The sequence below is a fragment of the Erpetoichthys calabaricus genome, chromosome 14 (assembly GCF_900747795.2).
Source record: "Erpetoichthys calabaricus chromosome 14, fErpCal1.3, whole genome shotgun sequence".
Classification (NCBI taxonomy): domain Eukaryota; kingdom Metazoa; phylum Chordata; class Cladistia; order Polypteriformes; family Polypteridae; genus Erpetoichthys; species Erpetoichthys calabaricus.
The window spans coordinates 26407898-26424856 of record NC_041407.2 but is presented as its reverse complement, the minus strand read 5'-3'; the positions used below and the strand labels follow the sequence as shown (position 1 = coordinate 26424856).

General features: G+C 41.3%; 1 protein-coding gene across 1 annotated transcript in view; it reads left to right on the top strand.

The window, feature by feature from the left end:
* Positions 1–16959, top strand: part of LOC114664437 (uncharacterized) — a 58735-nt gene that overhangs the window by 21313 nt on the left and 20463 nt on the right. Inside the window, exon 3 of the mRNA XM_028818519.2 lies at positions 5553–6108. Within this exon, the coding sequence (XP_028674352.2) occupies positions 5553–6108 (556 nt within the window). The remainder of the gene's footprint in view (positions 1–5552; positions 6109–16959) is intronic.

Here is a 16959-nt window from a genome sequence, read left to right as displayed (position 1 = left end):
TGGTGTCACAATCCCTCCTAATCCACTAACAGCTGTGTTTGGTGGACTTCCAGATGGGCTTAAAGTGGAGAAGGACAAACAAACTGTGATGGCCTTTACTTCACTATTAGCACGTAGACTTATCTTGCTCAACTGGAAGAATCCTAACTCTCCCCATTTTAAGTCAGTGGGTAACTGATGTTTTATATTATTTGAAATTGGAAAAAATCAAATTCACACTTAAGACGATCTGTGCAGAACCTCTTCAAAACCTGACAGGATCTAATCAATAACATTTTTGAATAAGCATTTAAAGCACTGAGGAAACACATACTCTCCCCATTTCTTTTTCTTGTTCTTCTCCATTTATCTTTATTCACTTATTAATTCATCTGTTTACTTATATTTACTAGCTCCAGGTTTTACTCTGCTGGCCATGCTCTCTTTCTCAGGGGTGGGGGTTGATTTGTTTTCAATCCTATTTTTGTAAAAATTGATATATGTATGGAATCTTGTGCGATTACAATAAAATCAATAAAATTATAAAAAACCAAAAAAAAAGAATTATAAAATCCCAGTGCTTTCATGATTTTAAAGGGATTCTTTGCATACAATACCATAGGGCAAATTCATTTTTTTTTTTATCTGTTAATATCCTACTAAGAACAAAGAACCAACTTTATATGCAAAGAACTGGTCCTAAAATGAAACAGTTGTCTGTCAAGTAATGACTCTATGAGGAACCATGCACCTCAGTAAAATGCCATTAACAAATTGTTATTTTTAAGAGTGTGAAAATAACTGTAATAACCAGAAGAGGTAACAGGGATAACTTGTCATTAGTCAGATAAATAATTCACATTTTGACAAACTGGATACCTTTGAATATCACAGCATATACATTGGCCATAAGCTCATGGCACATGACTCATGACTAGGTTTTTGTACCTTTAGGAAAGTATTTGGGCAGTCCGGAGGTAAACCATCTGGTAAGAACAGGTTTATTATGTGGCAGACCATGCTGATTTCATTGAGATCCGTAGCAACCAGTGTGGATTGCCCTGAGGTCATCCCCTATCAAAGGCTGGTATCTTGCAAATGTAGGAATCCATTCATAATCAGTCATTCACATTACCACTGAATGTTCTGTACTGTTTGACACTAGAGGGCGCTATCGCTCCTCAAACCCAATAGACAAACGCCCAAGACACCAGGTAAAAGCACCAAAAGGATCTTTTATTCCTTCTCTTTAAATATAGTGGTTCCTCGAAACACCTTCGCCGCCATACAAAGACAATAATAACACAATAATTCTCTTACTCTCCTCCCAGCAGTTCTGTCACACTCTCTTCCAACTCCGGCTCTCCTGCCGGGATCTTCACTAGTCCTTTATATAGTCCTTGAGAAGTGCTTCTGTCCTTCTGTCCCCAATACTTTGGGAATACTTCCAGGCTATATTGGAAACAGAAGTCCCCGTGTCTCCGTGCAGTGTCCCCTGGCGGCACCCATGGCACCCAGCAGGGCTGTGAAGCCGAACTCCATCTCCCATAGTGTCCTGCGGGAATCTGGGGCACCGCTAAGCTGCAGGGAAGTTGCCATGTAGCGTCCTGGGGGTTTCGGCTGGGTTGAGCTGCCAGCCGTTCATCACAACTGATAAATGTGTGTAAACTGGTTCTGGACTGCCTTTTTCAAGTGTATCCTTTTTCTTAGGAGACTGCACTCCTTTAATGTGGGTAGTGACATTGCATGTTTTATAACTCTGTGATAAGCACTGTGATTTTCTACACTGTCGTGTGCTGAGCTTGCATTGCCACTTTAAGAGGGGCCAACTGAATCAACAAGTTAATCAAGACCAGAGGCACTCGTTCTAATCATGATGAAGTTGTATAAGAGAAGGCCAGAGTCCTGTTTATAGACTACAGCTCAGCATTTAACACTGTTGCACCAGCAAAGCTGACAACCAAACTCCTCAAATTTAGGACTTGCTGCCACCATTTTCAGTTAGATTTTGGACTTCCTAACCAATGGGCCTCAGAAGATATGGATTGGTAGCATCACATCCTCCACACTGATTCTCCACAAAAGCACCCCAAAGTGTCGTGGGCCTCCCTCTCTACTTCTTTGTCACCTCTGATTGTGTGACTAGGCAGCGGTCCTCCTCCATCATTAAATTTCCTGATAAAACTGCCATCATAGACCTGACCCCTAGCAATGATGAGACGGCTTACATTGAAGATGTTTACCTCTGACTCAATGGTGCCAAGACAACAATTTCACTTACAAGATGCTGGTCATAGTTGTCGTGAAGCAGAAGGCAGGCCACACTGACATCTATAGAATATTAGAGGGGATGCTGTTGAAAGAGTGAGCAACTTTTAATTTCTTGGAGTGACCATCACTAATGCATTTAAGTGGGCACAACACATTTTAGCTTTTGTTATAAAGCCTCACCAGTAGCTCTATTTTGAAGAGAACTTGCATGTCTCCATTTCTTCTGACAAATGTCTACTGGTGTACAGTGGAGTCCGTCCTTATTCGCTACATCGCATCTTGCTTGTCATCAGAACATAATCCACTGTACCTTTGCTTCACCTTGCGGGGATCAAACCTCAGATATCAGTGCCTGAGGCAAAGCCTCTGACATTGTGCCACGGTGGCTGGTTCGCCAAAGGTGCCTGCACCTGATGAGCTCCAAATAGGGTGAAACAACTGTCGTGTACTCTTTGTATCATTTGACAGGTACTGTATCACATATCTGTGACCTGCTCATCACAACTGAGAAGATGTGTTGGATGTTTACCCACTGGCCAACCAACCACAAGTGTTACCTGGTAGGTAACCATCCAAATAATCAGATTGTGATTCTGTATGAATGTAATACTCCGATCTTCACCCTGTCAAGTAAGGAACAAGCCACTGTGGCGCAACGTCAGAGAATTTGTATCAGGCGCTAACGTCCAAGGTTCATATTTACATTCCTCACAAACATTGGTGGCCTTTTAATCAATCAATCCTCATCAGTAAGTTTGACCAGGATGACCTACATATGTTAAACTGAACTGTTCAATTAATAATTGCTTGCCGCACCAGCATCCCTTAAGACTAAAATCATAGGCAGCTGTGCTGGTAAGTGCAGCACACAACTTCACTGATAAGAGCTAAGCTGCTGGTGCTGGAAACAGGCAAGTGGCCTTGAGCTGCAAAGCACAGTGCTAAACCCGTTATTAGTTAACTCTTAAATTCTTATATTGCTCAAAGCCAGCTGATATAATATGTTTTGGTTTACCTTGATTAATTAAGATATTGATTCGTGAGGAAGCATTCACATATGAACTTACATGCTGTCTAGAATGTATGTACAGTAAACATGCCAATGTGACAGTCTGTGAGCACAGGTAGCTGCGTTGTTAGGCAGCAGTGCGCAGCTGCATATTGTCTGACCTGCCAACACAGGGCTGTGCCACTGGAGATGAATGCTGACGACTGTTTTGATAATAAACTCTTAAACTCCTGTATAACTGAATTTATAAGCCTTACTATATACATTTAAATGCAATTTTAAAATGTCTATATGTTTTATATGTTTATATGCTAGTGTGCAAGTTTGCTTAGCTTTCTTTAAGTTTAAGGACCTTGAAAGATTTTCAGAATCTTGACTAGTGTTTAGTCACCTAGAAGGCCCAGCAGAACCGCCATGTCCCAAAACAAAAGCTTGTTTACTCAGTTCCCTCAAAAAACACAGGGTTCTTGGTCCATAGAAAACAAGGCAAGTAAAAAACAATCCTGCACATTAAAAACAACAGCAGTGACTTGTAAAATAATAGTGCCTGTCTAAGCCACTTAAAGAAGATGTCAAGCATCTGTTTTTAATATTTAATAGTTCTAAAACCAATAACAAGGCATATTGATCCTTAATCTAAATCTCATCAAAGGCCATCTAATTTATCCAGCAACTGCACATTGACTAGAAATATGCTGGGCAGAGGAGGTCCATTGCCATGGTGATTTGCCCTTACTAAATTTTAATAATGAAGTTACTTGTTTTTATGACTGGCTAATTGTAAAGTAATGTTTTAGACGTTTCTTGCTGAAGAAAATGATTTAGAAATTATAAGACATGACATCGTATCTAAATAAAATTTAAAAAGTTGCATGTTTAAACAGTTTTTACTGTATAAGAAGTAACTCCAGTTTCAATGCTGGAGTTTTTTCCTAGGATTCCTGACAGGGACTGTTCATTCAAGACAGTAAGCTAGTTGGATTAGAGGCTTTCATTTATCAGCAGAAACATAAGGCAGGATCACTTTCTGTATTTATTATTACTTTATATTTCCAATACACTAATCTCCCTACAGGTAGTGCAGTAGGTTTTTCTGCCCCCCTGATTCATTTGTTGTCTTGGGTTTGAATCCCATGCTCAGACATTGTCTACGTAGATTCTACAAATTCTGTTTTTCTCTCTTTAGGTATTCTGATTTTTTCCCACATCATCAAGCAAGTGCTGGTTAGGCAGACTGGTGATTCCAAAGTGTTCCTGTATGAGTGTGGGTGTCAGCGCATAAGTGGACCCAGTGATGGACTACTGCTCTGTCCAGGGCTGTTTCCTAACTTGCTGCCAGGATAGACTGAGACTAAAAAAAAGTAAATGTTCTGACATTCCAGAGGGATTTGCAACAAATCACAACTGTTAGAAGGCATGCTAAACAATGGACTGCACACTGAGGACTTGGCTGGTACAGACGTAGTTAGAGTGTTTTTCATCTCCAAGAGATCCATGTTGTCTTATTTATTTTTTTGTTCTTTTTTCTACAGCTGTAACTCAAGTACCACAAAACAAAATGATGTCCACTCTGCAAATGCTAGAGGAACTCTACCAGAACAAAGTGGACTTCAGGGCCAAAGAGCTTAACCCCTACCGATCTTTTGCAGAACAGGTGGTCATCACTGTCTTGGCAGAAGTCCAGAACAATTTAAGATCTACAGACCCCAAAATAAGTCTGGAGCCCATTGGCACTGGCAGCAGTTTTGAAGGTGTGAAGGTCAAACCGGATTTGGAGTTTGACTTCATGGTTCCAATTCAGATAATCTGGGATCAGATTATCTTTTCAGATGAGAATCCTGATATTCCAGTTTGTTTTGGATTGATTCAGATTAAAAGGCCATTATTACAGGAAGCAAAATCCAAATGGGCTACTGATATAGATTTCATACCCAAGTTCTGTGTTCAATTAGTTAGGCATGGCCATGTATTGTCTGCGAAGGAGATCCAGCAGTGGTTCCAATCCATGTGTGCTCGTACTCTGCCGGAGCTCAATGCACATTTCCCTGGAATCAATTTTACATTTCAAAAGAGTGGTCCTGCAAGGACTCTTGTCTTTGAATATTGTGGTAAAGAGATGAATATTGACATTGTGCCTGCTGTTCCATACAAGGGTGTCTACCTTGTAGCAAAGGTGACCTCACACCTTGGGGAGGCTGTATGGAGGCTTTCCTTCTCCACCCATGAAAAGGCTTTCTTTGACAGCCTGCCACGCAACTCCTGTTACTTCAAGTGCCTGAAGATCCTGAAATACCTGAGGGAACAGGATAAGAAAATATGTCCATCCTCCCAGTTGACCTCCAGATGTCCTTCCTACTACCTAAAAACAGCATTTTTCCATCAGGTATTACAAACTGATAACTATGCCTGGCAGAACTATAACTTGGAAAGACAAGTGAAGGGTCTCCTTCTATACCTGGCCAAATGTATGAAACAGCAGCGCCTTCCACACATCTTTGTGGGGAATAAAGAACTGGTAGGCAGACGTGATTTGTGGCTGCGGGATATTCCTTGCAAGTTTTTCCACTTTAAAGAGACAAACCTTTTGAAAAAAGTTAAGAAAGAAACCTTGCACCAGATCAGTCTAAGGTTGATTTACATTCATGATCACCTTGACATGGTGCTTCAAAAAATGTGCTATTGTCCAGATTCTTTACAGCGATATTCTAAGCTCTCCTCAGTTGACATCAGAGACCCAACAGATGAGTTGGTTAGAAGAGCAGAAGTAGTGTGCGAAATGGAGTATGTCAACCATCATCATAGCCATCTATCATTTGAGGAGACAGAGGCATTTTGTGAAATGGAGTATGGTGAACAGCACGGCCATCCATCGTTTCAGGAATACGATTTTGACTGTCAAGAACACAAGCTACGGCAGTGTAAAATTCTGTGTGTGATTGCTTGTGTTGTTTCCTTTATTTTTTTGTTAATGTTACTGCTATACATGTCAGAATACTGACCTGGAAAAAAATTAGAAGTGGAGCTGTGGAAAGCAAATGGAAAATTCTAGAAAAAAACAAATATCAAAAATTAAGTTTTGTAAATCTGTACACTTTAAAGAAGACAGTGTGGTGCCACTCAAGTTAGGACTGCTGCCTCAAAACTCATCGGTTCAGGTGCTTTTGGGGAGTATTTTATTTTCCACATCCCAAAAGATACATGCATTAGATAAACTGGCATCTGTGAATTGTCCCAACAATCCAGTAATCAAAAATGGATGAATACAAGAAGAGTAACTGTTAAAATCAATAGCTTACTTGCAATATAGTATGTACTGTAGTGGCAATAATTCAATCAATAAAACTAACAACAGCATGCAGCATGCTGGCAAAATAATCAGTGTTGCTGTATTACAGAACCAGCACCCTGGGCTTTGTGTTCCTCCTCTTCCTGAGTTCATGTGGGTTTTCCTCCCACATACTAAACACGTTTGAGTTACGTGAGGTGGTGAATGTAAACCTGCCCCTGTATGGAGGTATGAATGAATGAGGCTATCAGCTCACCCAGGCCTGATTCCTGGCTTGTGCCAGATCTTGACAGAATAAGCTGCAGTCCTTATAAGGCTGAATTGAATGGAGCTCCTTACAGAATCCTATGTCATGCAGTTTATAAAAGTTTTGATGTGAGTGTACAACCCAAAGGCGACAAAGACGGACAAAAGCTGAATAAGATGGAAATCCCAAGGATAAAGTCACAGTAAGTAAGACATGGTATTTGTTAGAAGGAATATGAGGAGGAGCTAAACGAGGCATGAAATAGAGGTCTTGGAGTGGTCAGGACCCCTTGATTAACTCTTCAGTCACCTGGAAACCTTCAAACTCCCAGTTGTACATGGGTACTTATAAAATACTGTTTAAACATAAAAGTATACAGGAGAACATTTTGCTACAGCCAGAGTGGAGACCTTCACAGTTCAACTTCTCCAGCTGTCAATCATTCATTTTAGCTTAACATATAAATACAGAAAAAGGTTGGTGTTCGATTATTTTGCTTTTATTTTATTCTGCTTTATAATCAAAATGACATACGTCTGCTATCAGTGTCATATCTACCGCAATCTGCAGTCCTGATCTGTGACAGGTTGTTGTCAGAGGTGGGTAGTAACGAGTTACATTTACTCAGTTACATTTACTTGAGTAACTTTTTTTTAAAAAAGTACATCTAAGAGTAGTTTTACTGCACCATACTTTTACTTTTACTTGAATACATTTGTGAAGAAGAAACGCTACTCTTAGCCGGAGTTATACTTCACGTGACGCGACGTATGCTGCAGCGGACGCTCCTGCTACGCAAGCGTTGAAGTATTTATACTTGCGCGCGTACTTTACGTAAATCTGGAGGAATCTGCCAGGTGGCAGTGTGAGATATTATCACGGTGAGAACATGTTCGGCTTCTCTGTGTTGTGAATTGCCTAGAACACCCATTAAATTCCAATGACACCTTACCGCAATATCTCTGAAAAGGATGTTTATTGATTAAATCCAGGGATGTGTCCATTCCAGCAAGCATTGGGCACAAGTGAGAAACAATCCCTGGACGATGCCTCGGCTCATGGCAAGGCGATTACAAGCACACACATACACTAGCGTCATTTTAGCGGCACCAAATCCCCAAATCTGCATATCTTTGGAAGGAAATTGGAGCACAATGAGGAAACCCAGCAGGAAAACGTGTAAACTCCAGGCAGGGAATATCGGTGACGTGACTCCCTACAAGACAGCAGCGCTAACGCTCCGCCACTGTGTCACCCCATGTGTGTAATTATTAACAGTATTCATTATTTAAACTAAATTACCGATTTATCTGTAAAATGTAATATACATACTTTAAAGCTTTTCATCATGAAAGTGATATCAAGTATAAATCTAAGGATTCTAAATGTGCAGAGAGTTGGAATATCATACATTTAATGTGCTCTGTGTGGCGATCTATTGCTGGCGATCTATTGCTGGCGATTCGCTGCTGTCAGGAGCAGAGGAAGCCCTAGAAAAAATGATGGCACCGAAGACGGTATGTGAGAATTTTAAAACGTATCGTGTCATTACGATCGGGAATATGTGACGTTTGAATCTAAAAGCCTGCGGTGGGTTGGCACCCTGCCCAGGATTGGTTCCCTGCCTTGTGCCCTGTGTTGGCTGGGATTGGCTCCGGCAGACCCCCGTGACCCTGTGTTCGGATTCAGCGGGTTGGAAAATGGATGGATGGATGGATGAATCTAAAAGCACCATTGTTACATCTGTATGTCGGCATTTTGCTTCACAACATCGAACCATTTATCAAATATCGAAGCGCGCACACCGATCTCGTAGGATCCGCAAAGTGGCTTTCTGTCAAATGCAGATAGTAAACAGAGACTCTGACATCACATTCCAACTTTTAGCACACTGCTCCCCCGACTTTTTGCTGGTACTGCAACTCGCGCACGCGTTAATTTATGAGGACCTGCTCAGGGATCGCATTAAATGAACGCTCAGAACGCGTGGCGGCCATGATGCGGGCGCGTACGCGTTCTGAGTGTTAAGTATAAATGAGCCCTTACTCCGCTACATTGGGCAACACTCGACTCGTTACTTTTTTCCATTTATACATTAAACTATATTTTTGCAAGAGAGAAGTTGCCAGTGGATCTACTGCATGACTGTTTCACCAATCAGACGTAGCCATGCAGTCACATGACCACACACAAACTTCCTGCATCTTGCAGGCTGTGAGAGACTTTTTAGTCATGCAGGCCTCCTGTTCACTGCTAAATGGTCACAGCTTCACTGCAAGAACCAGATCGTCGTTCCCAAGCCTGCCTTTCATGTCTTTTAACCTCATGTCTTTTCTCTTTTTCTTTGATTCACCCTTCTTTTTTTGTGCTGACCCGTATATATACACTCCTGTCTCCGTGGGCCTTAATCACACGCTGCAGGAAGCCAATAAATTAGTTGAGAATGATCGGACCCGCAAGTGCAGGTGCGACTCGCTCCAACTACCTCATTAACTCCCTGCGGTCGTGCAATTGTGCCTACGCAGAGTGACACGGCTTTATGGATTTGAAAGTGGCCATTTTTTTTTGAAGCCGTGGACCCGCTACACCACAAAGTGCATATGCAGTATTATACTGTCAGTGTTCAGGATATCTCGTCACTGTAAATAGTTTGCACTGTTCAAACATACATGTTACCTACTGTAGGTATCAGCTTCAAAAGCTTTGTTGTGAAAAACTGAGATCTGGAACTTTGTGTTATTTGTGCATTTTTATTTTGTAAAGATGTTATTTATTTTTACTAATTTTTTATTTTATTATTTGGAAATAGCAGAATTTGCACATTATTGTATATTTTTGTCTGTTTTATTACAACATTTCTAAAAAATAAATCATTTATTATGTTCAAACAGTTACTCAGTACTTGAGTAGTCTTTTCACCAAGTACTTTTTTACTCTTACTTGAGTAAGTTTTTGGTGGACTACTTTTTACTTCTACTTGAGTAATATTATTTTGAAGTAACGCTACTCTTACTTGAGCACGATTTTTGGCTACTCTACCCACCTCTGGTTGTTGTTAATGATGTTTCATTGAATCCAATTCTGCTATAAAACCAAGAAAAGAAAAACAAGGTTCTCTTGCTTGTAAATTTTGGATTTACTTTTAAAATTTTACTTCTGGACTGTACTTTCTGAGACAGAACAATTAACTTTTTCCCAGACAATTACATTTCACCCTGAAGATTTGCTGCTGTTGCAACACCACTTATGGCAAGTGAGTTAGGGGTTTATTCTCCTCCCTACAGAACTGTGAATGTGTCACAAAAAGTTGCTATTTTAATTGGTGTTGGTCAGAAGTACAAGGTGGAATGACTTATCTGTAAATTGTGTTACCATATATGACAGGATTAGCCTGTTTAAGATGTTCATCTTCTAAGAGCCTGCATTCTATATACAGCAATTATAATTGTATATAGTAAAATGCTTTCCAACAATAGTCAAAGGAGCACTGACAGGACAATGTCCACAACTCCAGTCCAGGAGGCTGAATTTAAACCACAACTCTGCCACGGTCTGTGAGGGAGCTGGCTGTTCTGGCTTTGTCAGTGTTAGCTTTTCTCCTTGTTGTTTGTTATTCCACCAACATCCCAAATACATGTAAATTAACCCTGCACAAGAAACCTCATTTTGAGAAGCCGTACAGTACTCAGAGATTGTGATCATTGGCAGACTGGCCTTTAAACTAAAAATTCTCCAGACGACTTATGTCCCTCTTCACTGCCATGGACCAGGAACGTGTTTGCTAATCTGCTATTGCTGCACTACCTCCTTGGTGAACAGAAGCCTGAGGGTCTTGAACTCCTCACTTGGAAGAACTGCTGACCTCTTATCTACACAGAATAAGCAACTCTTCTGAGAACATAACCAGGACCTCAGATTTAGAGGTGATGTTTCTCATGCAAGCTACATCACAATCAGTTGCAAGCCATTTCAGAGCCCACTGGAGATCACGGTCTGGTGAGGCCAATGGGAACACTATCATCTGCAATCAACAGAATACTTAGGTTGCCAAGCTGCATACTATACAGCCTCAGCTCTGCTTTGATATTCCTTTTGTGAAAAACAAGATCAAGACAGAAAACAAAATTTACCCTGTGCAGAGTCCAAAATGAATAAATCCAATTTAACTCTAAGTATGCAACCACAGGGACCATATGGAAGGCACTAACGGCCCTGGAACACCATTTTGTTAAAACATCTAAAAAGAAACCATGGGGTACAAAGACATAAGCATTCTCTAACTACCTTAAGTACAGTTAGACAGGATTAAAATGTTCACAACCAGCTCAAATATCTGAAGGACAAATCGACATTTCACTGTTCCACAGCCACATCCTTAAAAATAGTCTTTATATTTCTTTTGCTTATTATGTATATTTCTCCCCGATGCACTAGCTACGACACTGTAATGTTTCTTTCAGGTTCAAGCTCAAAACACTTTAATCGTCCCTCGTAAATCCATCCACACATTTTCCAATTCTACTCCTTCCAGTGCTGATTAACGGAGAGTCGGTGGCTAATGGCAGAGAGTCACTGACACAGACAGGAATATAGGCCATGCGGCGAAAGAGGCGCATGCGCAGTGTGAAGACTAAACTAAAGAGAAGGCACAGGTCCAAGTAATTTCATGCCATTCAACCCAGTTGCAGGACCCGATTAAGTTCTAGATTTAAAAGCAGCTGGAACGCTGATCCTTTTATATCCATTCTTCGTGCTTGTAATCTGTTAAGCCACAATAAAAATGTATCCTCCTCTGATGGAAAAAAAACAGCGAATAACGGACCTGAAGTCAGAAGGTCTATATTGTCTACACTGGGTGGCGTCTTAAGTACGTTTGGACTGCTTTAGGCTGAACTTTACTTTCGTTTCCTCCTTGCCATCCTAATGGGCGCTCCTTTACCTGCTGCTTTTTAAATGCGTATAGTGAACATCACAATCCTGCACATCCTGTAAACGCTTGAGATTACGAGCTCAGCAGACACCGGACATTTTCACGAGAGCAGCACAGGTAAGTCAGCAGAGGTGTGTGGCGATACGCGGGTCCGAGATCACGGTTTCTTTGAGTTTTTGGCTGTTGTCGGCTGTAGCAGACACTTACAATGGAGTCGCGGCGTCCTGCGAGGTTAGCGTGTTTCCGATCTCCAACACTTCACCATAAGTGTGGTTTCCACACTACACTCTGACGCCAAGGATACTTTCATACACATGTTGTGCGGATTGCAAAGAAAGTGAAGAGAGACTTGGTGAAACAAGCACGGTACTGGTTAAACAAGTACAATATAGCAGATTTTCAGGTGGAAAGGAAAATCCCATTAAGCAGCAGATAGACAGATAGATACTTTATTAATCCCAAGGGGAAATTCACATACTCCATGTAGCCAACTTCAGCCCCGTCTCTGTAGCGCAGTTGGATCACTTCGTTAGACTGGGGGAGGAAGGGATGTCACAGCAGCTCAGTTGGTAAAACGACATTTTTATTGTTTGACTGGCGTGCTCAAGGACAGCCACTCGTGATCCACAAGTAGTTGAGAAAAAAATTGCACTGGTGGTTCTCAACCTTTATTCCTCAACATTCCCCCGGTGTATCATGAGAAATATACGAGGGCACCCTTACCTTAGCCATGGTATTTACCCTCTTCAAGTTTTAATGCAGTCTTGACAAAGGTGCTTGTTTGTGAACTTACTTTTATTTAAAAAAGATACGTGCTGCTATCGCTATTACACTGCCTTTGTTTTTTAAACATAATTTAAAAAGGCCATTTCAAACACAGTCAGTATTTTTTAAAATAGTTTTTGTTGTAGTTTCTAAATTCCTTAATAATAAAACAAGGATTTTTTGGGAAAAATAATAAGCACTATTTACCAAAATAGAAAATGAATCACTGTGGATATTTTTGATAACAGCAAAAGCACCTCACTATGCACTCAACTTAAGTATTCCTTTTTAAAATGACTTTAGATACATTAGCCCTTCTTCCAGGGGATAGACAGGTTGGATTTATGGGCCTCAAAGAGGACAAAAATGTATAAAGAGAGAGAAAGTGTACAGAACAAACTAACCAGAGAGAGCAGAGCAGAATAGATGATCACCCCCAAGAGAAATGTTTACAAGGCAGAGACAAGAATGCTCAGAGAAACTCCCAAGACGTCTGTGTAACTAATAGGATAAGTGCCACCTGGAGTTGATGAACATATTGAAGGTGTTTCCAATCTTTATAGTTCTGAAAACTGACAGGGAAAACCAGGTTCTACCGTTTGAAATGCCACATCACTGTTTGTATTTCTTTATGGCACTAGTTAATTAAAACTTATTAGGTCTGCTTTCCCATATACAAATCGGATAGTAGTGGACTATAGTCTTGAGTGCAAGTTCATTGCAACTGCAAACTGTATATTGCTAAAGAAGTAAGTATAAATATATAGACAAACAGGAGTGACAACAGAGGTGTAACATGTAGCTGTGGTCTACTGGAAAAGAATCTATGCATTTGATTAAAGGAAGTTTACATTTTAAAGAAAGGTATTCGTAAAAGCCTTTCTCACGATAAAACATTTGGCGCTGCGAGACAGCGAGCAGGTTCCATTTGATTTTATAATATGATAAAACACATGTCCACCTTACAACTCAAAACACCTGTCTATTTTATTTTCAGTCTCCTCTGTTTTCCTAATTCTTCACCCAGCCAATCATAATACAGAAATATCCACTCTCAAGGTAAATCTAGCTGCAACCTTAAAACACAACTTCTAAAGAACATTCAGCATTAAATTTACAAATATGTAATAACTGCATATTATTTAAATTAACAAATTATCTGTAAAATATGATGCAATGTCTGTCGGGACCACAAGATACAGGGCCACTGTACAGTAGTAATTAAGCAGCACTCATTCCTATTATAACTCCTGTCACACACTCATGCCTGTGAGACAATTTCAACTTCTTTGTATTTCGACCCCAAGCCAAGGGATGGCATTACCTTGTATAATGCCTTACCTCTCCTTCACTCTGCAGGTCTGGAAACCAACATCACAAGGACATGTGACATCATTTCCACTTTCGGAGCTCCTAGACCCACTCTTTCACCCTCACTGACCTCATAACCAACATCACCGACACTTTTCTCCAGTCTAAAGAAACTTGCCTCTGTGAAGACACTGCACACTATATACATTCATTTGTGTTTATTATTTTATTCTTTAATATATGGTGTACACTGGTACTGTGCAGAGTGGAGGCAGAACCTCTGCGTTTTTCCCAGTTGATTCTGGGGTTTGTTAGTGGTGTGTTCTGCTCCTATTCTGTTCAATGCTTGTATGGACTGGGTGTTGGGCAAGGTCGTGGGGTCCAGCGGCTGTGGAGCATCTGGTGGTGAAGAAAGATTCACTGATCTTGACGATGCTGTAATCTTCATGGAGTCAATGGAGGCTCTGATTGGGGCGCTCGAGAGACTAAGTGAGGAATCTGAATGTCTGGGCTTGTGAGTGTCCTGATAAAAACCAAGATCCAGGCCTTTAATGATCTCTTGGGCATGGCTATCAGCAGTGTGTCTGTCTGCAAAGAGAGTGTTGACCGCATTGAGAGGTTTACTTACCTTGGCAGTGACATTCATGTCTCTGGTGACTCTCCCTATGAAGTCAGTAGACGGATTGGGAGAGCATGGGGGGGGGTCATGAGGCCGCTGGAAAGGGGTGTGTGGTGCTCCCGATATCTATGCCAAAGGACAAAGGTCCAAGTCTTTAGAGTCCTGGTGCTTCCTGTCTTACTATATGGTTGTGAGACATGGACACTATCCAGTGACCTGAGATGAACACTGGACTCCTTTGGTACTCTGTCTCTCCGGAAAATCCTTGGGTACCGTTGGTTTGACTTTGTGTCTAATGGGCAGTTGCTCATGGAGACCCGAATGAGGCACATTACCTGCGTTGTGAGGGAGTGTCAGTTACAGCACTACAGCCATGTGGCGCATTTCCCTCCCCCCCCCGAGGGTGATCCGGCTCATAATATCCTCATTGTTGGGAACCCAAGTGGCTGAACCAGGCCAAGGGGCTGCCCACGTAACACCCGGCTGCGGCAGATAGAGGGTCATTTCCGGAGGGTGGGACTGGACTGCGTGTCTGCCTGGGGGGGTTGCAGACCAGGATCCCGAGTTGTTTCATTGTGTGGTGGGTGCGGCAACACACTGTACCAGTGCATGCTCCCCAACTTGACTTGACTTGGCTTGATGGTGTTTGCCAGTGGGTGCCCCAACCCTGTACCTTTGTTCTGTATTTAATTTACACTCCTGTGTTATGATATTTCCCTCTGCTTACCCTTTGCTTATTTTCTTCAGGGATAAGTTTACTCATCAGATTCGTTACCGGGTTGGTCTACAGTCGCACCTTAAAATTAAGATACATGTACATAGTTATATGCATACACACAGACCCTAACCACAAACGTACCGTGTGAAAGACGTATACAGGTGCACATCATTCCCTCGCACTTTAACCCACACAAGTGCCATATGAATAATACATGCATAGTCCATCATTCCTTAGTACTTCAAGAGACTTATCATAGGCACAAACAAGATGTGATGCCTTAGATATACTGTATCTCAGACCTAAATATTACTTTTAGTCTCCAAGAATATATTCAAACATACAAAGGCTCAACATCCCTGGCTATAGACCATTTATCAACCTGTGAATGTTACTTTAGTGCACTGTTCACTATTGGACAGAGCTCTACGTCCTCAGCTAGATAAACGTTGCAGATTGGATCACATGGCACTTCCTACTGCTCCAGGTGCTCAAAAAAATGACCTTTTTATCTCAATCGCTCTAGATATGAAGGCAAAATATAGAAAGTTAAAAGTGACATGGTATTTATTAAAGAACAATAATACCAGTAGAGAAAAGCATAAAAGAAAATGTGGATAGTAAAGTCTGGATAGATATAGTCTTTAGAAAAAGTTATGAAAAGTTAAAGTTGTCAAAGATAAATGTCCCAGGGCGGTATTGATCTAACAATCGAAGTTGTACATGAGACGCTTTAGCTGACAATTAGATGAAAGCAGTCATACTTGGCTGATGTCCTCTCCTGACATCGCTCTGTTCTCTTCTGATGTTGCTCTTCAGACAAGGCATATTTATTATAAAATTCTACGTGGGGGTTTCGCAACACATGATTGTTAGATACACATGATTGGCTGGCTATCAAAGTGATGGATGAATTCACAAAGACTCTTTAATCTTGTTTGAGTATGTCTGTTTTCCCCGGCAATAAAGTTGTTGATGTTTTAATAATCTCCTGTCTTAAACTGTAAACTGGTTTGGCCATTTCTAGTCCCACAACATCTCCTTCTGTTCGCAGGTTGTAAAATAATCGGATACAGCTTGAAGCCTCAGCATGTCTTACTTTACCAAGCTGTAAACCAATTTAGTCCCGGTGCCCATCTCTTCACAGGTGATAAAATCATCAATACAGCTTGAGGCATCTCTTGAATTCCTTTTCAGTTCAAACAGATGGTACTGTGATTGATACTGGTATGATTCATCCATCCATTATCCAACCCGCTGAATCCAAACACAGGGTCATGGGGGTCTGCTGGAGCCAATCCCAGCCAACATGGGGCACAAGGCAGGAAACAATCCCAGGCAGGGTGCCAACACACCGCAGGACACACAACCACACACCACCCATACACTAGGGCCAATTTAGAATCACCAATTCACCTAACCTGCTTGTCTTTGGACTGTGGGAGGAAACCGGAGCGCCCGGAGGAAACCCACGCAGACACGGGGAGAACATGCAAACTCCACGCAGGGAGGACCCGGGAAGCGAACCCGGGTCTCCTAACTGCGAGGCAGCAGCGCTACCACTACGCCACCGTGCCGCCCGGGTACGATTCAGGGAAATAAAATACTTTGATGTTAAGCTGCTCATGCAAGTGTCCTTTATTTAAGTTCATCTTGTTTTGTCTTGAGCAAAATATAATGAAAATATAGACACAAATTTTTCAGATTTTGCACACCACAACACTCCTTTAATTTTGCAAAAAGAACGAGGTTGGGGTGAACATGGACTTAGCTTTATCATATGCTTACACTTTGCAAAGAGCATTTTTCAGTAAACAGGGTGGG